The sequence below is a fragment of the Pimephales promelas genome, chromosome 1, assembly GCF_988280905.1.
Source record: "Pimephales promelas chromosome 1, fPimPro1.hap1.1, whole genome shotgun sequence".
Taxonomy (NCBI): domain Eukaryota; kingdom Metazoa; phylum Chordata; class Actinopteri; order Cypriniformes; family Leuciscidae; genus Pimephales; species Pimephales promelas.
Window position 1 is genome coordinate 44,022,872 of NC_142769.1, and position 14,442 is coordinate 44,037,313.

Here is a 14,442-nt window from a genome sequence, read left to right on the forward strand (position 1 = left end):
ATCCTGGAGACCAAAACCATCAGGGTAGAGGTAGATGGCATTCTACGTTACGCTACCCCGCTGCTCCGCAAGAGAGACATGCCGCTCTTTCAGGCAACTAAAGAAGACGTCATGCCCAGTCTACGAAGTGTCGAGAGGCGACTGGAAGATCCTGCACCGGCAGAAGCCTACAGAGTGGAGATGGAGAAACTTATAAAGGCGGGCTATGTCATCAAGTGTGGACCTGCCTTCCTCCTGACCAGTCCGAACTCATGGCCAGAGGACCCTGCTGTAGAACAAGCAGAAGATACCTCAGAGCTGCGCAAGTCTACCTTCTGTGGGGTCGCCGCAGTTGCATCAAGCCAGTCGACTTCAGACGTGAGTCAGTACGGCTCGTGGAAGGAGCTGCTCGAAGAGACAGTGCAGGAGCTGCATGGGGCGGCCAACTCTAATTATAAGCCTACAGCTGAAGACTACCGACAGGCTGAACAGTTAATACTTCAGAGGGCTCAAAGGGATAGCTTTCAGCAAGAGTACAGCCTCCTGAAAGCTGGTAAACCAGTACCTAGCAGCAGTCGACTCCGCACGCTGTCTCCAGAGCTGGATGAAAGGGGAGAGCTCATTCGTGTTGGAGGACGACTCCGTCGAGCAGAAGGCCTAGAGCTGACCACTCTTCATCCAGTCATCTTAGACCCAGGTCATCGAGTAACTACGCTCTTGATCCAAGACTTCGACAATCGCCTCATCCACCCAGGCCCAGAGCGGGTATTCGCAGAGCTTCGACGCTCCTTCTGGATCCTGCGAGGGCGTGAGGCTGTCCGGCGCTACCAGTATAGCTGTGCTGACTGTCGGCGATGGAGGGGAAGACCTGCAGTGCCGAAAATGGCAGACCTGCCATCAGCCCGTCTGCGTCTTTACAAGCCGGCTTTCTACTCTACAGGGATGGACTGCTTTGGGCCATTTGAGGTCAAAGTTGGCCGGCGCCGAGAGAAGAGATGGGGGATCATTTTCAAGTGCCTCACCACGAGGGCGGTGCACTTGGACCTCCTTACCTCCATTGATACGGATGCCTTTCTGATGTCCCTTCGTCGGTTCATTTCCCGTAGGGGAACACCTGCTGAGCTGTTTTCCGATCAAGGAACAAATTTCAAGGGAGGTGAGCGAGAACTACGTGAGACCTTCGCTGGAATGTCTAATGAACTACAACATCTCCTTGCTCCACAGAAGATCTCCTTCCGTTTTAACCCCCCAGCCGCTCCTCACTTCGGAGGGGTATGGGAGAGGGAGATACGCTCAGTTAAGAGTGCACTCTATGCCACAGTCGGTGCTCAACCTGTTCCGGAAGAAGTGCTTCGCACCGTACTTACTGAGGTTGAAGGGATCCTTAACAGTAAGCCCTTGGGATATGTGTCTTCAGATGCCAGCGACCCAGATCCAGTGACTCCCAGTGTTCTTCTGATGGGGCGGCTTGGTGGTTCGTTACCTCAGGTAGTCTACCCTGAAAGTGAGCTCATCTGTCGCCGCCGTTGGAGACACTCCCAAGTTTTGGCCGACCACTTTTGGGCCCGTTTCATCCGGCTATATGTGCCAAGTCTGCAAGCTCGCCAGAAGTGGCAGGCTACACCACCTGATATTACAGGGGACTGTGTAGTGATGATCGCTGATCCTCATCTTCCGAGGGCCCTCTGGCCCATTGGGAAAGTGGTCAAGACTCATCCCAGCCCTGACGGGCACATCAGGTCCGCTGATGTAAAGGTTAAGGAAAGGATCTACACACGGCCAGTTGCCAGGCTGGTTGTCCTCCCTGCACTTCCTTCTGGAGAAGATGGTGACGGTTCCACTCCTGCAACTACACCCCAGCCATAGAACTTTGTTGCCTTTATTGATGAGCGAATGTATTACATACATTCGGGGGCGGCTGTAGAAAAGGCCCCAAAGTTATTTTAGTGTTGCTATTATTTAGTGTAGTTGACCATATTAGGGTTTATGTTTCACATTGACTTCCGTTGATTCAGCGCTTATAACGGTGGCTGAGGCGCGCGCTGGTTTGTATACTATCTGACATCACATACTTAGTATGCAGTACGATAGAGATAGTCGGTTGGTCAGTCGGTTGTGTGAGCTGCACTTTCCCTCAGAGTGTGCGTAAATGAAAAAAGTAAGTAAAACTGTGGTATTATATAAGTAGTTATTTCTGTTATTTGATGTAGATAAGAGTTAGGAGTTTAAGGAGTCGATTTGAGACTGAGGTGCTAATTATATTCGCGTTAGTACATTTCACGTTAGAGCTTCGACTCATCTGATTTAGTACGTCAGGTTAAAGATAGTAATATCGTGTTTAGATGTGTAATACTTTATATTTGTTGTTAGGATTGATCAGTACTTTGTGGTTGAGTATTATAAGAAGTAAGTGATGTTAGAATTTTACTTATAATGGAAAATCTGAGGATCCTTTATAAGTGTTTGAATCTTTACATTATTCTTACAGTATTAGAGTTTAAGAGATATACTGTATAGTTATATGCTGATTATTGTTTGCTTTTGTTTAGTAATGTATATTAGTGCATAGAGAGGAATGAGTGCATGCATAGCTGTTTGATTTATTCATTTGTAATTTGTTTCTCTCTTTATAGAGACCACACACACACACACACCAATACTCTCAGAATTGCAAGAAAGAGGAATAAAGAAACAGAATAAGAATTATTTCTCCACTATTTATTTCATACTCTGGAACATTTGGCCTTAAGAGGTGTTCTGGCCGACACACCTGAGTGAACTTGGTGATAAATCCAGAACTAGCACATAGACTGAGTGTCTACCTATTATCTTCACTACAGTAGTAATCACATTTTTTCTTTTGTCAAATCAACTTAAATAATTTATTTAGTTCAGATAACATAATTTTGAGTTTCTGATGATTAAATCATTCTCCTTCATTGTATTAACTCACTTTTTCAGTTCAATGAACTTAAAATTTTAAAGCAACCAGGTTACTTACTTTTTTAAGTTAAACCATCAATATTTTTTACAGTGTGACAGACTCTGTACGGATTTATTTAAAACTTTTCTTCTAATAGTATGTAGCATGAAATGGATCATGAATACATGAAACGCATGATTCATGTGTAGAGAATCGAGGCGAATCAAACACAACTTAATCAAATTAATCTCTCATGGGATTAATTCACATGGCTTCAACACTCCAAGTTCTGGAGCCCACATTCCAGAGTCACGGAACGACTCCGTGCTGTCTGCAGATAAGGACTTTTATTGCCCCACAGGCCCAAGAGAGGGGCACTAAACAGGACGAACGTGTCAATATGGTAATGTTACTAAGACAAATCTGCTCCAAAATGGTGGAACGAGAGGCTCACATCAAAGACTCCTCTGATGCCCTGACAGAGATGTTCCACAGAACACCTTTGCCTCGTCCCCCTTCGAGTTGAACTCTCAGTAACCTTACGGTTGAGATCGAAGATCTCACACATAAAATCATATAAACTCACCACAGAACAATTCTTGGACCTATAACCAATCATAATTGTTGTTGTTCCTACACTTCATGTGTTATTATGCTTAGATCACATAATAATCATGTAATTGTTGTTAACTATTAACTCTTGTAATTGTTATACAACCATTAGAAGTGTGAATGCCTCGTTTGCTCTTAAACGAACCGTATTCTCGTAATTCAAAAGATGGCTTGATTGAAATCTGCGTAAAAGGTTTTGTTTTATTATTATAATTATCATAAGGTTAAAACGATGGTCTTTTGTCTCTGCTAAGTGCTGGAGACCAGCTCACAGACCATGCATAAATTATGATAAAGCAAGAAGTAGGTCCACCTCCTGAGATCATGCCATTACCCATTGGCCCGAAGTTTCTTGGAGGTTGGACTAGAGTTTAAGTTAAAGATCCGAACAAAGGACCTCATGATCAGATTTTTGTAGATTTTAGAAGATTGCAGAAGAAGGAGAAGATTTTTGTGATGTATAGATTTTGCTAGATGATTTTTGTTCTGTTCTGTAACTGTTAAGTCCGCGCCTCTCTCTAAAACCAGCAAGAGAGTGTTCTGTTCGTGCTTATCTCTGAAACAAAGAACATGTCCACATGCTTCTACATCGACTAGACCAAATTCGACCAGCAGACGAATAACCCATCAAGATCAGGGTTACAATTCAGCTCAGTCAAGCCATCCGACTCGTCTTACTTTCATTTCTTTCCTTTATTTCCTTTTTCGTAAAAGTTTCGTTTCAAAGTTAACTTTGCAACGCGCTTCGAACTGGAAAAGACTCTCATTCGCTTGCTAATCACACGTGACAAGCGGCGAAACTTCCATCCCTGCACTTCAAAGACAACAAACCACGCAACGGACCCGGCCGGGAAACCCCCCTTCGACGCGACGCAGACAAAGGGAATTCCCTCAGCCACTACAAGCGCAAGTACTCCAGGCTCTAACTGAACTGGTGCTTTGATGTTAATTGAATAACCTCTCTAAGAAATGAAGGTTCAAATTAATGCTTGGTGGTCCTTTCAGGTTATGTCTTACGTGCATATAGAAAGTTGAAACTTTCTCTCTCACTCTTTCCAACTCACTCTTTCCCTTTCGCGACTGTATGAATGTGTGTGTGCGTGTGCGTGATTATGTTTAGACCTTAGTTTTGTGCTTAGAATAGCAAATAAAGTCTTGTCCATATATTTGAAAAGATAAATCTTCTTGTGTCGTGTTTGCACATTTAATGTCTTGTACTGTTCGATTTAAAGTTACCTTGCTAAGACATAGTGTTTCACTATAGATTTGGTTATAATTACGGCCCGTTCAAATGAATTCTAAGCGAGTCATTTGCTCGGTTCAGTGATTCGGTTCCATAGATTCATTGCAAATCAATGAATCATTTCCCTTTGAGCTAAATTGGCCTTCGGCCCCCTTAATACATTTTATGTATACTATTATATGTTGCATTTGCTACATTTTTGGTGGAGAATGAAAGGCAGTTCAACCTAAATTGTGAACATATATCAAGAAATCATCTTTTCATTTTTGGTTGCGGATGCGAGATCCGAACCTCCGCGAGTCTGTGTGTGACGTATGCGCCGCGCGCACGTTGAAAGCTGCTGCTGTTGTTGTTATCTGTGAGTGAAGCTCCCAGAGAAAGCTGAGAAGTCTAGTCTGTCGCCTATTTTGTTTTCTTTATACCTGCATAAGATATAAAACCTCACACTACAATAAGGTAGGAATTAAGCGTGTTCCTTATTTCCAGAAAATACCTCGTTATAGCTGATCGACATCTGCGTGTTCCAGAGTCTTTCAGAGAACTATAACGTTGTGTGTGTGTGTTTATATAAGTCAGAGAAGCCGAACGAAATCAAACTGCAGTAATTAAAACTAACCCTATAAGTTACAATATTTTCCTGACAGAGCGTCAAGCGTGTTCCTTGTCGAATCTAGTCATAAAAGCCTTAAAGTTATTTATCTGATCGCAGTGCGTGTTCCATTGCTTCTCCGTGATAAATGCTTAATGCTTTCTGTTTATTTGTTTGATCGCAGTGCGTGTTCCATTGTGATAAACACTTAATGCTTATCTGTTTATTTTATTTGATCACCAGTGCGTGTCCCACTATCCGTGATCCCCGTGATAAACAGTAATGCTTTTCTGTGTATGTCTGTTCAATTATTTATCGTGTAAACACTGCGCGTGTCCGAGTGTAATTGAATAGGACTTATTTTAAGTTTTGTCCAAGTAAAGCTTTTTTGAAACTGAACCAAGTTAGACCCTGTTACTTTGTGTGAAACTAAACCTGCACAAAGACAGAGACGAGACCATCGTTCTCATACAGCGCACCGCCGCGTGCTTAAAGTTAATATCACTCTCAACAAACTGAGTGAAGCCCCATGTCGTAAACCCAGCTACGAGTGGTGTATTTTATTTGAACAGTGTGAAATGCGCCGACATTTCCCGTAATATGATCGATAATCATACGTAATACTGTAATACTGTACATGTTCTGTGAACATTGAAATGCGCTCGCATTGCATGGAACTGTAACAAACTGCTTACCAACTGCAATTCACGGTTCGCCCACTAGCGTTCGCTTGATCGCTTTAGTTGCTATCGTGACACGGAAGTCTTAACCAACACTTCCGGGTGAACTCTGACCCCCTCGAACTTTGTAAACAAACCAAACAAACGCTACGCTAAGCTAGGCTAAGCTAAAGCTGAGCGGTTGTTTGCATTGAGGCCTGTGCTAAAGCCTTTAGCATCAGTTACTATTATCAATACTAACCCCAGCGGTTAGCTATAGTGTCTGTTTGAACAACGTTAAAGCGATTTAACCATTTAGACACCTATCGATCTTTTCTTGTTTCTTCTTTTAACTTTATCACACTTTTCTTTAAAGTTAATCAATATTCTTCCTGAAAGGAAAATACTGATTTACCATTATTAATTATTTTACCTGCATTTTACTTGAAAAAGAAAATGCTGGTTTATGATTATTAATTGTCAAATTTCGAATTTGATTTTAAAAGAACAAGAAATTGCAAAATTGAGATTCTACCTTTCTAAACAGATCATTTCTAATGATTTCTAGATTTATTTTTGTAATAATTCTAATTGCATAATTTTCATAATTTTTACATTTCTCTTTGAGATCCAATCACTTTAGGTGAATTAGTTTCGAAACTTAAGAACTCCGAAAGTTAAAATTTGAAAAGTTGTTATTACTATTACAAAATAGTGTTAGACTCAGATTTGCTTATTATTGTCATTGCGTTTTATCCTTTCGTCTGGTTGGTTATAAACTTAACCACTATATTGGAATAATTCATTTGCGTGACGCTTCAATAGGAGACATTACCATCTCCATACGAGTTTCAAATAAACCAGAGACAATCGTCTTTTACAAAGTTTATTTGTGTGTTTAGTTGTTCATTAACTATCAATTCTATACTCGTAGTAGATCTAAAGGTAGCGGGATCCAACCTCCTTGCTTCATTTCTCCCTCATCGCGTCTTTCCTGTTCTGTCCTGCTTTATTCCATCTTATTTTGCACATTTGTAGGGAACAAACCTGGAAGAACCATCAACCAACTCTAAAAAGAGACAAAGATAATCTTTCCCAAACAGATTATTAGGTATTTGATTTTTAATCAAACCCTCTTGTGTTCTTCTCACTCTCCCTGCATTTGTAAACGCAATTTAAACTTTGACATCTTATCCAAGATTAATTAACAGAGACAAGTGTTGAGCAAACTCCGCCTTCAAAGCATCCCTGCTGTAAGCCCTGCTGTAAGCGGTCCAACCGAAGGTGTGTGTGTCAATCCTGTCAAACTCAGAAAAGAGGTATCAGCATTATTATTGTATTATTTTTCATTGCAAACATAAACAGTAATATTGTTTACCTTTCTGGAAACAGATTGTCATTGATAGAAACATTTATGAGAAATTAATACTTTCCCTAGTTAATAATTTCCTTTTTGTTTCATTTCTTTCTCATTTGAAATTGGTTGTTAATTTTTCTCTCTTCTTCTCTTACTCAGTTGAGTGACGAAGTCCTCACATCACGAGTTGAAACCAGCTTTCCAGTGATAGAAAATATTTACAAAAATATTTTCTTCCATTGAAAAAAAAAAGCTATTTCCATCTGAGATTTGTTTTAACCTCTCTCTTTTTCTTTCCTTTACCCAGTTGAGTGACGAGATCTTCACATCCCTAGCCTCACTGTGTACACTTAGACCAACATTTAGTCATCACGACACTTCACTATTGGTGCACACTTACTGAAACTACACTCAGCCGTGCAACCACATATAGGCTTATACCACACAGATCTGTGTCAGTCTCTTCACCGAGCGTGCCAACATGTCGTGGACGACAAACCCCACTGCCCAACGGGAAGACATGGACGCCTGGCTCAGAGGCATTACAGACTGCCTCACACCAAAGACAATTGAACCGTTATTATTTTTAATGATAATCATAATTCTGAGAAGATTCCTGACACATGATTCAAGCCAAAACCAAAGCCATGTGGAACTAACCAAAATAACCTGTTCCCTAAGCAATGCCTTCACAGCCCAGCTAAAGCTAAGCCACCAGCACGTCACCCACCTTCAGGAGGAGCTGACACGTGCCCAAAGCCGCATAGACAAGCTGGAAGTGAAAGTCCAGGACGACCTCAAGACTACCGAGTTCCTGAGAGAGCTGATGCACACTCAACACTGCAAAGACCAGCTCAAAGCGTCCGACGAAGCGGAGCATGAAACAAAGACCCAAGTTGACAAGCTCCAAGAAGCCCTTGCAGTCACTGAACGTGACAAACAAGAGTTAAAGACTGTCCAGAAGCACCTGGAAAACCAACTCCAGTCTGCTGAACATCAGCTAGAGAAAGCCAAAGCTGACATTGAAAGTAAGAACTCTAAACTCACTGCTCTGGAAGACCACCTGCAAAGGTGCAGCGTTGAAATGGACCATCTGATCCAACAGCGAGACGACGTCAACGACGAGCTCTACGCTGTCAGAGATGAACTCCATCATGCCTTTACACAGAAACCAGAGCCAAGAAGGGAGAGACCTCCTTCAGCATCATCACTGCTGAGCAGAACGGAGTCCTCCATCCAAGAACTGTCATCCTACGGAAGAAGTGAATGGCCACACCCCAAAACGTCACCGGCCTTCACCAGAGAACTCTTCCCTGCCAACCAACAAAGAGAGATCATCCAGCCAGACTCCAAAGCTGCAACTGGAATGACCTTCAAAGATCTCAACCAGCTGGCTAAGAACATCACCCAGTTCGACCCGAACTCCACGGAGGGCCACTGCATCCAGGCCTACCTCCAAGATATCGACTTCCTCCTAGAGGTGAGACCACATATGACTGACAGAGACATTTTATACCTCCTCAGATCCACATCCAGTCAAGAGGTACGAAGCGTCCTAGACCGACAACCTGCTCATGTCAAGTCAAACTACCAGCTGCTACGTGAGATCCTGATTAAAGAATTTACAAGTCCAGAGTCAGAACACGGTGTGTTAGTCGCCTTGGAAACCAAACAAGGTCGTCAAGAGACTCCCCAAGCCTATTATCACCGTTTCCGACAAGCCTACTTCGGTGCACATAGCAAACCTGAATCTGAAGAGGATCTGAACTTCAAAACCCTCTTCCTGAGAAACCTGCATCCAGGACTGAGTCGTCATCTCGGCATCATGGCCTGCCCAGTCACCATGACGCTTCAACAGCTACGTGACCTGACACACAAGGCCTACATCAAACAAAAGATGACTTCAAAGAAAGGTTTGAAAACATCCACAGTGTCAAACTCCAGCAGCCAAGACACAAGCCTTGCACTGGAAGACACCCAGTGGCATGACAACGCCACAGTCCTTCATCAGGAGCACAGAGAATGCTACTCTCATGCTAACGACAGCTACCACTCCAACCACGTGGAAAAGTCATGGGACCCACCAGAAGGAAACAACTGGAATCAACGAGTGCATCCAAAAGCATTCTATGTGGGTAAGCGACAACGAAACCCACCTCCACACCACACTGAGTGTGTCCAAGAACACGACAGTCTCCCCTCAGAGGACATGGAGCGACTACTGAGTCGACTGCAAGTGTTCTTCAAAGACAAGCTGAACACGGAAGACCAGTGATCACCTTGCACACCTTCCTGAGACGACCACCTGTTCTACAACAACACAGAACAAAGTGGCCTCTCACAGTCAACCACTGACAAACACCCAGAGGTACCAGAAAACACCATCCTGGTTACCCATCACACCACAAGCTCCAAACTCAAGAACCATCTGTGTGCTGCCGCAACACCAGTAAGCACAGAAGTCAGACTGTCTGTCACAACCAGAAGGCATCACAAGTGGAATGCAACAAGGAGACCATGTTTTGCACTACAGCTTCACGCATCCGTGCCAAACCACCTCCCAATGTCTGCCAGAGAACTTCCTGCCTTACTGGACTGACCCCCCATCAGATCACAGAAGATCCCTTTCCAAGGCAAAGATGCGACAAGCTCATCAAAGCTAAGCCATTAAGCAAAGGGGGGAGCAAAACAGACTGAGACAGATCTGACATACATACCGCATACATACAGTACATGCACTACACTACATTGTACTGACATACACAAGTTAAACACATCTACCATGAAAACATTCAACAAACATGTTTTTCATTGTATTAGCTACCCTTTCCACCGGAAACATATAGCGATACACCCAACAAGTATAACACCTCTCATCACATGTTGACACCTGTCACTGCACAACAGTACCCATACTGGAGTCACTCAACTGCTTTGTTTTGTTTTACCTCTTCCTTCCCTTCTTCTCTTATTAGGTAAAATCCCTTTTGCCCCATAAGGGTCAAGGTTACAATATAAGGATTGACGCACCACGCCTGACGTTTGCAAGTCACCTTAGAACGAATGTTAGCCAGAGAACTCCCTGCATCATTCGAATCAAAATCTGGAAGGTAAATTGGTCTAAACCTAGAACAATTTAGAAGTGGATAAAACAAACAAATCAAATTTAGTCACAAAGTTGATCAATCACCGTTTAACACAAACTAGAATAACGGTCCTAAAATTGAACTAAACTTTTTCCACATAATTGACTATATTGAGAGAGTGAACTCGTTAGGCCTAGATAACCTAATGCCCTGCACCAGTAAAGTGACCAGTCATGGAGGAGTTGCCTTGTTGTTTGCTGTGTGTGTTTGCTTCTACTTCTTCTGTTTCTCCAGCGTTCAATGATGTCTTCTTCTCAACCCATCATCGATCGAGGGGGGAATATGTAGAGAATCGAGGCGAATCAAACACAACTTAATCAAATTAATCTCTCATGGGATTAATTCACATGGCTTCAACACTCCAAGTTCTGGAGCCCACATTCCAGAGTCACGGAACGACTCCGTGCTGTCTGCAGATAAGGACTTTTATTGCCCCACAGGCCCAAGAGAGGGGCACTAAACAGGACGAACGTGTCAATATGGTAATGTTACTAAGACAAATCTGCTCCAAAATGGTGGAACGAGAGGCTCACATCAAAGACTCCTCTGATGCCCTGACAGAGATGTTCCACAGAACACCTTTGCCTCGTCCCCCTTCGAGTTGAACTCTCAGTAACCTTACGGTTGAGATCGAAGATCTCACACATAAAATCATATAAACTCACCACAGAACAATTCTTGGACCTATAACCAATCATAATTGTTGTTGTTCCTACACTTCATGTGTTATTATGCTTAGATCACATAATAATCATGTAATTGTTGTTAACTATTAACTCTTGTAATTGTTATACAACCATTAGAAGTGTGAATGCCTCGTTTGCTCTTAAACGAACCGTATTCTCGTAATTCAAAAGATGGCTTGATTGAAATCTGCGTAAAAGGTTTTGTTTTATTATTATAATTATCATAAGGTTAAAACGATGGTCTTTTGTCTCTGCTAAGTGCTGGAGACCAGCTCACAGACCATGCATAAATTATGATAAAGCAAGAAGTAGGTCCACCTCCTGAGATCATGCCATTACCCATTGGCCCGAAGTTTCTTGGAGGTTGGACTAGAGTTTAAGTTAAAGATCCGAACAAAGGACCTCATGATCAGATTTTTGTAGATTTTAGAAGATTGCAGAAGAAGGAGAAGATTTTTGTGATGTATAGATTTTGCTAGATGATTTTTGTTCTGTTCTGTAACTGTTAAGTCCGCGCCTCTCTCTAAAACCAGCAAGAGAGTGTTCTGTTCGTGCTTATCTCTGAAACAAAGAACATGTCCACATGCTTCTACATCGACTAGACCAAATTCGACCAGCAGACGAATAACCCATCAAGATCAGGGTTACAATTCAGCTCAGTCAAGCCATCCGACTCGTCTTACTTTCATTTCTTTCCTTTATTTCCTTTTTCGTAAAAGTTTCGTTTCAAAGTTAACTTTGCAACGCGCTTCGAACTGGAAAAGACTCTCATTCGCTTGCTAATCACACGTGACAAGCGGCGAAACTTCCATCCCTGCACTTCAAAGACAACAAACCACGCAACGGACCCGGCCGGGAAACCCCCCTTCGACGCGACGCAGACAAAGGGAATTCCCTCAGCCACTACAAGCGCAAGTACTCCAGGCTCTAACTGAACTGGTGCTTTGATGTTAATTGAATAACCTCTCTAAGAAATGAAGGTTCAAATTAATGCTTGGTGGTCCTTTCAGGTTATGTCTTACGTGCATATAGAAAGTTGAAACTTTCTCTCTCACTCTTTCCAACTCACTCTTTCCCTTTCGCGACTGTATGAATGTGTGTGTGCGTGTGCGTGATTATGTTTAGACCTTAGTTTTGTGCTTAGAATAGCAAATAAAGTCTTGTCCATATATTTGAAAAGATAAATCTTCTTGTGTCGTGTTTGCACATTTAATGTCTTGTACTGTTCGATTTAAAGTTACCTTGCTAAGACATAGTGTTTCACTATAGATTTGGTTATAATTACGGCCCGTTCAAATGAATTCTAAGCGAGTCATTTGCTCGGTTCAGTGATTCGGTTCCATAGATTCATTGCAAATCAATGAATCATTTCCCTTTGAGCTAAATTGGCCTTCGGCCCCCTTAATACATTTTATGTATACTATTATATGTTGCATTTGCTACACATGGCTAGTATTAACTAAAAAGAGGAAGATTTTATAAGAACAGTTAAAAATACCTCAGTGACCCTCAAAGACATAATCTTGAAAATAAACAGGTATATTTAAGTATTAGTTGTCTGCATGTATCTTTTCAGACCTTATCTTATGTGTGTATTTGATGCCAAATGTACTTTCATTTTAGCCACCTAAAGAGAGTCTTAAAGGGCATATTGCAGGTTAGAGGACCCAACGAGTCAATGCATAGAAAAACAATGTAGGAACTAGATTTTCTTTAAAATATACGTATAAACACGCCACAGAAGCTTCTGCAGTCGTTTTTGTGAGAAAATTTTACTTCCGCGTCTGAAAATGGGCGTGGCGGGCGTGACGCAATGAGCGGGAGAGCGGTCGATTCACACAACAGGAAAACAATGAATCGCATGACATTTCGGACGCTGAGGAAATACTCGTATGACGGATCAAGCCATAAAGTTATGAGCCTGCTATGCTAAAGAGATCAGGGACAGGCCAGGATAATGTCAGACAGAATGGTCAGAGAAAAATTGAGCTGTGAGTGATGTGAGGAGAACCAGTGGAGAACAGGACAGGTGCCTTTTAGGTGAGAGACGTGCTTAATAGGCTATACACATTCGCTAACGATATACACTGACTGTGCTCACAATATTGTACAGATTATTATGATCCTATAACAGGCCAGCAGACATTAGTATGTTTAGGGTAGATTTATATACTATTAAATGTATAAAAACTTTACTTGAGTATATTTCTTTAGCCTACTAAAAGCATAGGCTATACTCGGGTAAATTTTTAATACATCTTTTTTCACCTTGGTTATAACATAAACAGAACATTAAAGGTTTGAGTATTTAAACAACCAATTTTGTTTTTCAATTACAAGTTTTATTTAGGGCATGACATGACTATTACCTATATAACACTATTTGATGCCATTGGTAGTATACGACGATCAATATTCTTGCTTCGGCATAACATGATGTTGAACTCCATCATATTGCCGAGATGCTAATCATTTGATCTGAAGTGAACGCTACACACGACCGTGTTTTCCGAGCCGAGAGGAGAAATCCCGTCTCTTCACCTGCTCAAACCGCACCAGGAACGAAAGATAGGCTATATAGCACCGTCACTTTTATTGTAATGGAAACTTGTGGACTCGATCTTGAAGTCCTGACAGGCTGGAGTTTTTGCAATCTCCACAAACACAATATTTACCATGACGATGATAAATTAAAATGCAAAAACTAACGAAAGCACACTGACTGACGAGCGCTCTCACTGAACACCAGCCTGCTCTCACTGAGCCGAGGCTGCGGCTCCCTGCTATGACGTCAAATGACGCGACGTTGAAAAAAAAGCCGTTTTTACTAGCAGTCCAAGAAACGCTCACTTTATCTTCTAAATTAGTGTCCTTATGTTGTTTTAAAACATTTTAAATCCTGCATTAACTTTTCATATGGTATTTTCATACAAGGTTATCTATAAATTTCGATTTTTTTTTTACCTGCAATATGCTCTTTAAAGCTGTGATTTTCTGGTTATTGCTGTTTGAAACACATAACAGCTGTTCTTGAAATTGCTTATCTTTGCCGGCCATATCTCGAGAGATGCTTTACAGCTCTATGGAGGTGGAATAAGATCTAACCTTTATCAGGTGCAACTTTTTAATATGTGCAACGACATGCACATATCCACACTTCAACACTTAGACAATTTCCATCAGATTCGGGGTTAAAGTTATTGAAACAATAGCTGAAATAATATGAGGATCACTTCTGGTTGTGAACA

At 41.9% G+C, this 14,442-nt stretch overlaps 1 protein-coding gene across 1 annotated transcript; it reads left to right on the plus strand.

Moving 5' to 3' along the window:
- Positions 1 to 7,843: 7,843 nt before the first annotated feature.
- Positions 7,844 to 11,009, plus strand: LOC120463347 (uncharacterized). The gene is made up of 2 exons (XM_089119002.1): positions 7,844 to 9,858; positions 9,939 to 11,009. Exon 1 carries the CDS (start codon positions 7,844 to 7,846, stop codon positions 9,635 to 9,637), a length of 1,794 nt encoding a protein of 597 aa, XP_088975128.1. The 3' UTR covers positions 9,638 to 9,858; positions 9,939 to 11,009.
- Positions 11,010 to 14,442: the final 3,433 nt, after the last annotated feature.

What these genes read in the sequence shown, in the direction of transcription:
- LOC120463347 (XM_089119002.1), top strand. Translation starts at nt 7,844, where the DNA reads ATGTCGTGGACGACAAACCCCACTGCCCAACGGGAAGACATGGACGCC.